At 37.0% G+C, this 12,868-nt stretch overlaps 1 protein-coding gene, 1 non-coding gene and 1 pseudogene across 2 annotated transcripts; 2 read left to right on the top strand and 1 right to left on the bottom strand.

Annotated features, from left to right (window-relative positions):
- Positions 1–1,194: 1,194 nt before the first annotated feature.
- On the bottom strand, positions 1,195–11,611 carry LOC129238530 (serine protease persephone-like). Its single transcript, XM_054873584.1, has 7 exons — positions 11,221–11,611; positions 5,196–5,349; positions 5,023–5,091; positions 4,886–4,932; positions 4,543–4,817; positions 1,775–1,958; positions 1,195–1,717 (listed from the first exon to the last, which is right to left on the bottom strand). The coding sequence occupies exons 1-7, from the start codon at positions 11,279–11,281 to the stop codon at positions 1,404–1,406; spliced, it is 1,104 nt and encodes a 367-aa protein (XP_054729559.1). The 5' UTR covers positions 11,282–11,611; the 3' UTR covers positions 1,195–1,403.
- On the top strand, positions 7,540–7,732 carry LOC129239870 (U2 spliceosomal RNA). The gene has a single exon (XR_008581969.1). It is a non-coding gene; the product is annotated as a U2 spliceosomal RNA (small nuclear RNA).
- Positions 7,970–8,155, top strand: LOC129239840 (U2 spliceosomal RNA; annotated as a pseudogene).
- Positions 11,612–12,868: the final 1,257 nt, after the last annotated feature.

Raw genomic sequence — 12,868 nt, 5'->3', positions numbered from 1 at the left:
CGTTCTGATAACTTCAAGTTTATTTATTCAAAATAGTCCCCTCTGGCCTCGATACACTGTTTTGTGCGATCTAAAAGCTTTTCGAAAGAGTGTTTCAGGTCATTGACCGGAATCCGGAATGTCCTTCTATATGTCGGTACAAGCCTTTTGGATGACCTCTACGGACACAAAACGTTTGCCTTTCATGACCAAATGCAATTTACCGAATAGTTAGAAGTCACAAGGAGCCACATCAGGCGAATACGGTGAGTGATTGATGGTTAGAATGCGATTTCTAGTCAAAAAATCGGTCGCAAGAGTGGATCGATGAGATGATGCATTGGCATGCAATAAAAGCCAGCTTCCTCCTTCGCGGTATTCAGGGCGAATTCGACGAGTGCGATGCAACAAACACTTCAAAACGCCCAGATAGAAAATTGCATTAACGGTTTGGTCCATTGGCAGGAACTCCTTGTGGACAATTCCCTTGAAATCGTAAAAACAAATGAGTATCGACACGATTTTTGACTTCTGCAAACGCGATTTTTTGGGTGGTGGCTAGTCTGGGGCCTTGCATTCGGCACTTTGAAGCTTAGTTGCAGGTTCATGTTGGAAGCACCACGTTTCATCACCAGTTACAATGTTGTAAAGGAAGTTCTCGTCTTTTCTTGGTTCTTTAATGAGGCTTTTCGAATGTTGAATTCGGACCAATTTTTGGTCTTCAGTTATCTTGTGCGGAATGAAACGTGCACAGACCATTCGTAAGCACAAATGATCATCTAAAATGCGAAAAATCGATGTTATGGAGATATTCAATTTCGTTGGAGTTTTCGGTGATTACTGATTTTGGGCGACCCGTTCATTGTCATTTATGTCCTCACAACCATCTCTGAAACGTGTAAAGCACTCATGAACTCTGGCACGAAATAGACAATCATCGCCATACACTTTTTGCATCAATTCAAATGCTTCGGTAAACGATTTACCGATTTTAAAACAAAATTTTATTTAGCTCTTTGCTCGAAGCTCATTTTTGTACCGATCACACAAACATACTGACACCTTAGACGCAATAATTTCGCTTCCACTGTACTGAATGTCACTAAGCTTTCACTGAAAGTCAGCTGCGGATGTAACTTCCACCTTACTATTTCATTAAAAAGATGGCGTCATCAAAAACATTTTCAAGATGCAAGTCGTGCTTATTTTGGACTTCACTTTGTATTAACAGAATTTTAATATTTAATACATTTCTTTTTAAATGACAATAAATTCGATTATATACAAAATAACAAATTTTTCGATTTTTGCCGGCAGTCACAGCTTCGCACTGACGGCAATCTCTTAAGTGAAAAACATTTCCTTATAATTTTTAATAAAATTTTATTTCTAATTTAGGGTCAGGTCAGCTCGTTTATCATCCATCATCCTTCAGGCCATACAATACTTTCAATAAAATCCAAAAATTTTGGCACACTGGTATAAATACCCGGTACATTTTTTCCACAACCTCCGCCCAATGAAACTACACCCACCACTGTGTAGGCTTTATCGTTAATTATCTGCAGTGGCCCACCAGAGTCGCCCCAACAGGCATCTTTCCCTGGTGCCAGAGCACACAGCTGTGTCTCATCAATCCCATGACGTAAGCGACGATCAATGTAATATTCTAATTTTGCGTTGCATTCTGGCAGCGGTATCAGATTCATTTTGGCCGCCATTAAGTGTTTTGATAGACCTACGTAGGAAAAAAGTTAAAATGCATTCGCTTAATAATAAAATTTCATAGGCGTACTGTAAATTTCGGTGCTTCTCCAACCAGTCTCAATTATTTCCGTGTTTTCGGGCAAATCAGTTGGATCAGTATGCAGGCATATTGGATAAACCTTAACACTAAAAACGGCATCACTGGCCAATTCAATTAATCCAATGTCGAAGTAATGAGAAAAACTCGAATAGTTCTGTGGCACGTAGGTTGCCTATTATGAAATTGAAGAAAATGGAATAAATCATGTGAGAAAAATAGTTTGTATGACTACATGCAAGGGGGCGCAAAATTAATCATCCAATTTTGTTTTTGTATAACACTTTTTAATAACGAGGATGTGGCAAAAAAATGGTGCGGAACCGCTAGTTGGATTCTGGAAGAATTACAACTTAAACCAACCAACCAACACTTTTTAATAGCGCAGACACTCCAAATTTAGCGAAGTCCTCAACCATCTGTGCGATCCTTCTGGCAGAAAAATGTGAAACACAGATGGCACTTCAAGCAGTAAGACGACGTTGTTCCTAAGCAACGACAGGTGGGCATTCGCACTATTTAGGACTGGTAGCGGCAGGCTATCTCCGGGGCTTTGGTTGAGTTCATCAAAAACATGCTAATGAGCAGATTTGTGATCGCAACCTTAGAGGCCACGAAGATCAGGAAAGAAAGAGTCAGTAGAGGAACACCTCAAGGCGGTGTGATGTCTCCTCTCCTCTGAGTGCTGGCAATAAACTTCTTGCTAAAGAGCCTAGAAGAGAGAGGACAACACGTCGTAGCTTATGCGGATGATGTTGCAATGGTTGTAAGAGGGAAATTTCCCAATACACTTTGTGAAATCATGCAAGATTTACTAAACATGGTTGAGAACTGGTCAAGATCAAATGGGCTAAGCGTCAACCCCAACAAAACTGAACTGATCTTATTTACCAGGAAACATAGAATTCCAAGAATAACTCCTCCGACTCTAGATGGAACGACTTTGTCATTTAGTGATGAGGCCCGCTCCTTAGGTCTAATACTAAACAGAAATCTAACATGGAAATCAAGTGTCGAAGGTGGAGTAAAAAGTGCAACAATAGCACTATACTCTTGTAAGCCACAAATAGGACTAAGTTGGGGTCTTTCCCCATCTATCGTATATTGGCTATACACAGCTATTGTAAGACCAATCCTAACATACAGTATACAATAATGGGGACCGGCTTTAGATAAGTTATATATAAAAAAACCATGGTACATGTACAAAGAATGGCCAGTCTTTGCATCTGCGGGGCACTGAGGACCACACCCACAGAGGCACTACACATTATGCTTAACCTATTATCAATAGAGCATTTCGGCAAGCAAACAGCTGCCAAGGCTGCTCTCAGATTAAGCGAAATCGGTATACTCAGAATAAAGCAGAGAGGACACTCTTGAATTTTAGAAAAATTCCCCTGCATTCCTGGTACAACGGATTTCTGTAAGACCAAGGATATCAATTTAGATAAATCCTTCGTCACAGCATTTCCTTCCAAATAGGAATGGGATAATGGGATTATTGGTAAGGAAAATGATATAAACATCTATACAGATGTTTCAACACTATATAACAGAGTAGGTGGAGGGGTTTACTCCGATAAACTCGGAGTTCGCCAATCATTTCGTCTACCTGATCATTGCAGTGTTTTGCAGGCGGAAGTCACTGCCATAAAAGAGGGACTTACTGTAATAAAAACGAGAGTATTATCCACAAATGAAGTATTCATATACTTAGACGGTACAGCGACAATAAAAGTGCTTGGATCTAAAACACACTTGTCAAAAACAGTCATAGAATTGTTTAAACTTGTAAAGGACATATCAAAATACTACAAAATACACCTTATTTGGGTGCCAGGACACAGGAATATATGTAGCAGGGAACTGCAAGGCAGATAAACTTGCTCGAATTGGTACAACGCTTGACCTCCAAGCGGATAAGACGCTGATACCTATGCCCACTTGTAAAATACTTATAGAAAGGGAAACCATCAATATGGTAAGTTGGCAAAACCTCTACACATGCGAACTAAGCAGACAGACATGGCGGAAATGGAACAGCGGTCGAACAGGAAAGCCTTGACAGGAAAGCTAATGGGCGTGAAGTCCAAAGGCAGACCGAGGAACCGTTGGATAGACGCAGTGGAACACGATCTTAAGAAGCTGGGAATACGTAACTACGGAGCAACAGCTCAAGATAGACCGCTTTGGAGGAGCATTTTGGAGGAAGCTTTGACGTACCCCGCGTTGTAACGCTATGAAAGAAGAAGAAGCGGACATAGCGCATCTAAAACTAACGACGCTTTGCTCGTTTATTAAAGCTACCGGATGGTTTGAAAAGGAACCCACAGGGTAAGGATAAGTTCCTGTTTCCAGTCTCCAATGGACCTATGAATAGTCTAAGTGTGTCATTGCTTCATTGCGACAGCCACCCCACCCACCTACCTACCTACCTAGCGGCAAAGCTAATCATCTACACTGTCAGAAATCAAATAGATTAACGAAACCAACGCAAGACATCTTATCGAGGCCCAATGCTCCCGAGAGGAATGAACAAAGAAAAAAAATAACACTTTTACTAAATACAAAAAAAAAAAATATATATTATGATAATCTTTATTTTGAGTTTTACGCGCGCTCCATTTTTTGTCTATTTGTTTACTGTAGTTGCCTCGTTCACAAGTGCATTAAAATTGCAAAAATTATAAATCTTCCGATAGGGTGATTAATTTTGCGCCACCTTCTGTATATGGATATGTATTAATATTACTCACTTTGATATCTATCTCCAGTCGGCCTTGCCATTGCTCTGTATCATTGAAGTCAGTAACACCCAAAATAACTTTTATAGGTTTCATGTCCCTCGTTATTATGCAATGCGCCGCAGTAAGAACGAAACGTTTATCAATCAACGTCCCACCACAAGCCATATCTTCGACGTCATAAACAATTTTCGCCATATGCGGATATTCTGGGAAGGCAAGAGGCCCGCACATAATTATACGATTTATTGAGCTTGGGATCAGACCCTTTTCAATTTTGCTGCATGCTGAAATTTTTAATATTGTTTTAACTTTATAATTACTGCCACTATAATGATTTTGACGCTATACCCACCACGATCAGCTGGGCGAACTAAATTGCGTGAACCTGTCGACACATTGCTGCAAAATATATTGGAATAAAGATACATATATTTTTTTTTTAATTTTATGCTAAGAAATATCTCTTTTTTTAGTGGAAAGATAACAAACCCTGGCAGTGGTGCTGTGGTAGTAATATCCGACGGCTTTGCTGTAGTGGTACTGGTTACTGCACTTTTCCTAAAAATAAAATTTTTTAAAATATTTTTTTTTTTAGCAGAGTACATGGAAACCAAAGCTGCTGGAGGAAAAGCTCATCACTCATTTAGTTCATAAATACTTACGGACAACAAATTATGTCCTCAATTACAGTAAAACCGCAATGGCCAATATCGTTACTGGTGAGACCCATTGCGTTCATAGAAGCGGGTAGTTGCGGACAATTTCGGCTGGCAGCACAATTTCCCTTATAGTGTTCCGTTTCACATGCGTCATTTTCTAAAATACAAAAACAAATGGAATTTAAGTGCGTTCTGCCCAACAGAAAAAAAAAGTGTCATTGTGAATTTTTTTTTTCATCAAAATATCCAACTTCTTTTCAGAATCCGAAGAAAATTTTCAGTTATGCAGTTTATAACCCGGTAGCTTTTAGTATAATAAAGTGAACGCTTGAAGTGGCTCAAAAATACCGTTAATATTTGGCTTACAAAAAGCGCAAAACAAACGTATTTCGTTCAGTGCGGGCTTCTCCTTCTTCTAGACTGCCGCGATAACCGCTTACGCGAGTTTGGCCGAGTTTAACAAAGCGCGCCAGTCGTTTCTTTCTCGTACTAACCGACGCCAGTTGGAAACACCAAGTGAAGCCAAGTTCTTCTCCACCTGATCTTTCCAACACAGAGAAGGGCTTCATCTGGTAGCAACAGCTGGTAACGCATCAAATACTTCCAGAGCCCAAGCGTTTCTTTCTATTCGGTCGACATAATCCTGCCAACGTTGACGCTTGATCTTTATTCATTCCTATTATCCTATGCTCCGAGCCATGAAAACATAAAGGGTGATTTTTTAGCTATTACTTTTGAAGTGAAAACTTCTTTAGAATCGTTGGGAGTGATTTGAGAAAAAGTGAAACGAAAAAAGCGACACTCTTGGCTACGAATATTACATATACACGTAGCGACGAACTAAATAACTTTTAGGCCAGCGCCGACAGCATGGCGCGATAGCCGATCGGCTAGCAATGTGAGCTTCCGATCCAAAATTCTTGGTTCGAATCACAAGAAAAAAATTTTTTTTATACAGTTATTTTATTTTATTTTATGATATGTTTATGAGGAGCTTTTTTTCATGGCAGAAATACACTCGGTGTTTTGCCATTGCCTGCTGAGGGGTGAGCGCTATTAGAAAAATAGTTTTCCTTAATTTTGGTGTTTTCACCGAGATTCGAACCGACGTTCTCTCTGTGAATTCTGAATAGTAGTCACGCACCAACCCATTCGGCTACGGCGTTTGTTTAATTTTACTGATGCAAAAATGAGGAAAAATATATGAATAAAGTTTGCTTACTGTTTACACATTTTCCAAAGGTGACGGAGAACCAAAAAAAAAAAAAGTCGATTTTCAAACAAATACGAGTGCATATGTGTAATTGTGTTAGAGTTTCGGTCACGCCCCAGCAAAACCTGCGTGCATATGTGTTTGTATAATAACATTCAAAAAAATGTAATTGTGTTAGAGTTTCGGTCACGCAGGTTTTGCTGGGGACGCTCATAATAGCAACCGCGTGTGTATTTTTATATTCGTAAATATTTTCATTTTTAAATATATTATTTACCGCAATTATGCCGAAAAATAATGCAGAAAAGTGTCGTGAATATCGACAGAAAAAAAATCAATAAATAGCATCACGGAATTCATTCACGAAAATTTAATAAAGTATCGCGGATATTTAGAAAAGATTACAATAAAGTTCCAATGATTTTAAGTGGCGATTTTAACGTAAATTTTGCATTGGACACAGCGGTTCCTTTAATTGACGTTCTCAATACAACATTCAATTTAAAAATGTGTAACAATCGCACTGAATCGACAACACGATCAAAAACAACCATTGACGCGGTATTTCAAAGACATGTTGACAACATCGAAACCAAAGCATTTGTATCATATTTTAGCTATCATAAGCCACTCGTATCATTTGTTGAAATTGAAAACATTGAGGATGAATAACAATAAAATGAAGAAAATAAAATATGAACTTTATAGCAATATTATAATGAACCTATAATTATCCCGCTCCTAATGCTGCTTTCGTCTTATTCTCTCTCAGTTTGTTTTACGGAAGGTTTCACTTCTATCGCGTCTAACCGTTAGACTGGTATTTTTTGAAGTGAAAACTTCTTTAGAATCGTTGGGAGTGATTTGAGGAAAAGTGAAACGAAAAAAGCGACCAACTTGGCTACGAAGCGTTATATTATATGTTGATATAAAAGTAGCGACGAAATAAATAAAAATAACTTTTATTTTTTCTTGTGATTTGAACCAAGGATTTTGGATCGGAAGCTCACATTGCTAGTCGCTCGGCTACCGCGCCATGCTGTCGTCGCTGGCCTAAAAGTTATTTAGTTACGAAGCGTTATATTATATGTTGATATAAATAATTTTTGTGAGCGTGTAATTCTCAAAAGTTTTATTACGTTTATTATTTAAAATGTATTGACTAGGTAGTGTGGTTATCAGCTTAACATCTGATAGATCCTCCATCGGAGGACAACAAATGTTAAACTGATTTTTGGAAATGGGCGGAGTGTTTTAGGGGCTTGCTCCTTCTCTGCCACGGGCTGACCCGGTATTGCAGTACCGCCGGGATTTCGGCTTTGAATAAATACAAGAAAAAATATACTAATACATTTAGCTTTGGTGGGAAGAGCCATAAATTTTTATATGAATACATGTAGACGAAAATGGAATTTTTTTTTTGAAATTTGCATTGTAGGACATTTCTGATTATTTATTGAACAGTTTTTTGGTTTAGATACTGAAAGTCAGTTTAAGTGAATCGGTATAAATATTTCGTACATTAATTTTTGTGAGCGTGTAAATTCTCAAAAGGTTTATTAGAAAATCTATTGGAGTAGGTAGTGTGGTATCTGTTCCTATCAGCTTAACATCTGATAGATCCTCCATCGGAGGACAACAAATGTTAAACTAATTTTTGGAAATGCGCGGAGTGTTTTAGGGGCTTGCTCCGCCTCTGCCACGGGTTGACCCGGTACTGCAGTACCGCCGGGATTTCAGCCTTGAATAAATACAAGAAAAAATATACTAATACATTTAGCTTTGGTGGGAAGAGCCATAAATTTTTATATGAATACATGTAGACGAAAATGGAATTTTTTTTTTTGAAATTTGCATTGTAGGACATTTCTGATTATTTATTCAAAACAGTTTTTTGGCTTTTCTATTTTTGGTTTAGATACTGAAAGTCAGTTTAAGTGAATCGGTATAAATATTTCGTACATTAATTTTTGAAGTGAAAACTTCTTTAGAATCGTTGGGAGTGATTTAGGAAAAAGTGAAACGAATTACATATAAACGTAGCGACGAACTAAATAACTTTTAGGCCAACACCGACAGTATGGCGCGATTGCCGAGCGGCTAGCAATGTGAGCTTCCGATCCAAAATTCTTGGTTCGAATCACAAGAAATAAAATTTTTTTTTTTTTTCAAATTTGCATTGTAGGACATTTCTGATTATTTATTGAAAACAGTTTTTTGGATTTCAGCCTTGAATAAATTACAAGAAAAAATATACTAATACATTTAGCTTTGGTGGGAAGAGACATAAATTTTTATATGAATACAAGTAGACGAAAATGGAAGAAATTTGTAAGTCTGTTTCTTCGGTCCGTTTGGGTATTTTTTTTGACAACATCGAAACCAAAGCATTTGTATCATATTTTATCTATCATAAGCCACTCGTATCGTTTGTTGAAATTGAAAACATTGAGGATGAATAATGATAAAATGAAGAAAATAAAATATGAACTTTATAGCAATATTATAATGAACCTATAATTATCCCGCTCCTAATGCTGCTTTCGTCTTATTCTCTCTCAGTTTGTTTTACGGAAGGTTTCACTTCTATCGCGTCTAACCGTTAGACTGGTATTTTTTTTTCTTATGATCCATCGACGTTCTTGCAGCATGCTTTTGAAGTTGCCGCCACTGCTGATAGAGACCATCTAACTTTGGTATACAGTACTTTAGTTCTTGCGTCGGAATTCGGGCTTTCTCCCAATATATCATCACTTCCCGCAAAGCTAGTGAAGCACTGCCTCGTATTGTTAACTTACACACCCGTAAATTGAAAAAAAAACTTGTAACGTTTGTTTTACAGATGGAAGTTTGTTTCCAAAAATTTCATTTGAATAATACCCGAGCAGATAAACTTTTTCTCGTAATAGAGGTCGCGACATTGTACTACCGAATGTCTTCATTTCAAATGTTGTACGCAACTAATGATTTTTTTAAAAAACTTTAATACAAAACTTTTTTAGCCATAAAAATTTGAATTGCCGTTGTTATTTCAGAAACGAAATGCTCGCCTACTTTATTTGATACTAGTACTAGTTTTTGATATTGATATTATCCAAGACACCATTTGTACGTTAGTCAAAATGCGAACCCAATTTTTTATGCGCGGAAATGTGTTTGAAGAAATCTATTTTCATTTCGAATTTCAAAATGTGATCAGTTGATAAGTTATCTCACATATTTTAACTTCCGTTTTGTTTTTTTGTAATTCAGAAATTGAAGAAAAATGGAAAATTTTTGACAGAGTTGTCAAAAAGCAAGGGTCGAACGACTTGGTAGATTCTGCATTGAATATATATTTTTTTAAGCGTAATAGTTTGAATTATCATTGTAATGTGATAAACTAAATGCTCGGCTACTTTACTTACTACTAGTACTTATACTACGAATTTTCGGGTTTTTTGAAACTTTGAAGGCCCGGGGGCACACTTTCCACTTACCAGATTTACTTCAAACTTTTTTTCCACCATTTTTATATATAAAGGAACCAATCTCGGGGATAGCACCAATAAAAAATAATCTTGCAAAATAACTGCCACCCTAATGTACATACAGGGTCCGTCACTCGAAGTGTAACCAATTAAATAGGCCATAAATTTAGTTTGAAAAATTACTTTTATTCAATTCAAAGTAAAAAATGTGTGAAAATAATGCAAAACTTAGAATCAATTTACTTTTGCTCGATATGACCACCTTTTGCCTTAACTATGGCCTTGAGACGCTTCGGAAACGAATCGAATGCTACCCGAATGTGACTTGCAGGTATTTTGGCCCACTTGCGAACAATGGCTTTTTCAGCGCCTCGAGACTGGTGAATTCTTTAGTTCAGACCTTAACAATCACATTATTTTTTTTGTTGGCGATGCTTTTCATTTTCGTCCAGATAACGAATGCTTCAAGTTGTATTATTGCAGAAAATGCACAAAGGTTAGGCAATTACTTAGTTGCCAACCCAATAGTTTAAGATAATGTGGATGTGAAATAAGTGATAAACTATTTTTTTTTTTTTTTAAATTTTGACAAAGGCCACTTTCATAATTATGGGCACATTTTTATGTAAATAAGATTTCTTGAATATGTTCTTGAAATACAGCATAGTTGGTTCACATCCATAGACCAATTCCTAAAACAATCTTGATACAGGCGACCTAAAGGGCAGTGGTAGCACACGAACATTTAGTCACATTTCGCTCTTGGGTGTACCTCAAATATAGCTGCACAGCGATGCGCGAATTATGCTGTGGTTTTTTTTTTTTTAATTCTAAATTTAATTTGAAACACACAACTTTTCACAATTTGGAAATTTGCTGGCCATGTTTTTCTTTTTGTTTTTGCATTCATCTAACCACACTTTACACTTTTTGTTATGCATTTGGTTTGTTTTCATTTCATTCGCCTTTCCCAAGTGACGTGGCAGCCTAAGTTTACCTCACAATTGTTTTTGCACCATAGCCATCAAGCAAACCTTGTAAAGCTATCATCCTTGAATAGAAGCGCACTGCTCTTCTGATCCTCGGCCGCATCCTAAGACTTGCAAAATGAAACCTTAAGCCAATCAAGAGGAAGAGTTGTGATGATGCTTCACTTTGCTTGATTCCTCACAAAAGCCAAAAGCCTATTTTTTACAGTAGGTTTAGGGACCTCAAGCACTTTGTAATATTTCAAAAACGTAAAGCAGATGCACACGAAGCTCACAAAATTTCACTCGAAAGCACTAAAGTTATCTTAGTCGCACAAATAAATGTAAAATTTTGCGGCGCTGTGTTATTTACTCACCTTCTAATTGAGCTGCTCCTCCGAGTGCCAAGCAAGCAAATAAAATAATCACCAACATCATATTAATCAGGCTATTTGAAAGGTTTGGAAGCTAAAATGTCCTTATGGTTTGCTTACAATTTCACGTATGTATATATGTATTTGTGTATTTAAACCTGTGTGCACTTTTTTGCAGCTTAAAGCCGGCACTTCTATGCATTTATCCCGGAAAATTTCAACTGAACTCTGTTTTTGCTTCAAGCAAGATTCTCATATAAATTTTGTATTTATTTGTTGATAAAAATATTTAATTTTTCATTCAATTGAATTCGTAAAAAAATTAGTTGATGCAATGTACACAATTTTTTCACTTTGCGAATATAAACTTTTCTGTTTGCATCTGTGCAGCTGCTCCTTGCTTCCTCAACTGGTGCCGTCGCTCGCAGTTCATTCTTATAGGTAAATTTTTAGCGATAAGACTCGGCTGAACTGTGTTGCAAAGGTGAATTCATTTTTGGAGAATTCACATATTTTAGTGAGAACTGATCAAAGTAAATTTATATAAATATTTTATTGAACTTGCGTATGGATGTATTAATGTACCTGCCTATACAAAAATATTATGCGCATACAGGGTGTTCAAGAAAAATTTAAAATGTTTAAGGAGGGTTAAGGCACTCGCCTCATTTGAAATGGTGTTTTTTTGGGTGTTTCTTTAAAAACGAATATACCGCCACTTACTAGAATTGAAAATATTTTTAACCGACAATGCAATTGATATCATGCTCATTTCCGAAACGCATACCACTGAGAATACCTATATAAACATACCAAACTTCGATATTTATTATACAAATCACCCTGACTACAAAGCTCATGGAGGCACAGCTATCATAATAAAAAGAGCAATAAAATGCATAGAAATGGATGGCTATAAAGCAGAACATATACAGGCGACTGCAGTCTGCATCAACACTTTGACTGGCCCAATAAATATATCAGCTGTTTATTGTCCACCCAAGTATAATAACACAAAACAATACCTTGATTATCTTAAATAAGTTGGAAATCGATACCTAGCAGGGGGAGACTACAATGCTAAGCACGTAACATGGGGATCTAGGATAACCACCACGAAAGGAAGACACCTATATGAGGCCATTAAGGCAAATAACAACAGCACATTAAGCACAGGAGCACCGACCTATTGGCCAACTGACACTAAAAAACTTCCTGACTTAATCGACTTCTGTATTACGAAAAACCTGATTCATGAAAACATTCCAATAAAATCATGCCTTGACTTATCGTCAGACCACTCACCATTAATAATAACGCTCCAGGATAGACCTGTTAGAAAAACCATCACCTCGCTATATAACCATAAGACGAACTGGAATATATTTCGAGGTGTCATAAAAGAAAACATGGAAACTCGAGTCTCTTTGAAATCCTCCTCCGAAATGGACAATGCAATCGTATACTTAAACGATAACATAATAAAAGCAGTAACACAATCGACACCAATATTAGAAACCTTAATAACAAAGAAAATCCCTGCTTTTATTTTAGACAAAATCAAACAAAAATGCAAACTCAGGAAAGACTGGCAACGCTCCAAACACCCAGCCGATAAAACTAAACTAAACAAATCATCAAATGAACTTAA

The sequence above is a fragment of the Anastrepha obliqua genome, chromosome 2, assembly GCF_027943255.1.
Source record: "Anastrepha obliqua isolate idAnaObli1 chromosome 2, idAnaObli1_1.0, whole genome shotgun sequence".
Lineage (NCBI taxonomy): Eukaryota > Metazoa > Arthropoda > Insecta > Diptera > Tephritidae > Anastrepha > Anastrepha obliqua.
Note: the sequence above shows the minus strand (reverse complement) of the source record. Positions and strands in the feature narration are given on the sequence as shown.

Coding starts and splice junctions, on each gene's coding strand:
- LOC129238530 (XM_054873584.1), bottom strand. CDS start 11,281: ATGATGTTGGTGATTATTTTATTTGCTTGCTTGGCACTCGGAGGAGCA. Junction 5,092..5,195: donor GAGGACATAATTTGTTGTCC/GTAAGTATTTAT, acceptor TTTTATTTTTAG/GAAAAGTGCAGTAACCAGTA. Junction 4,818..4,885: donor AGTTCGCCCAGCTGATCGTG/GTGGGTATAGCG, acceptor TAAAAATTTCAG/CATGCAGCAAAATTGAAAAG.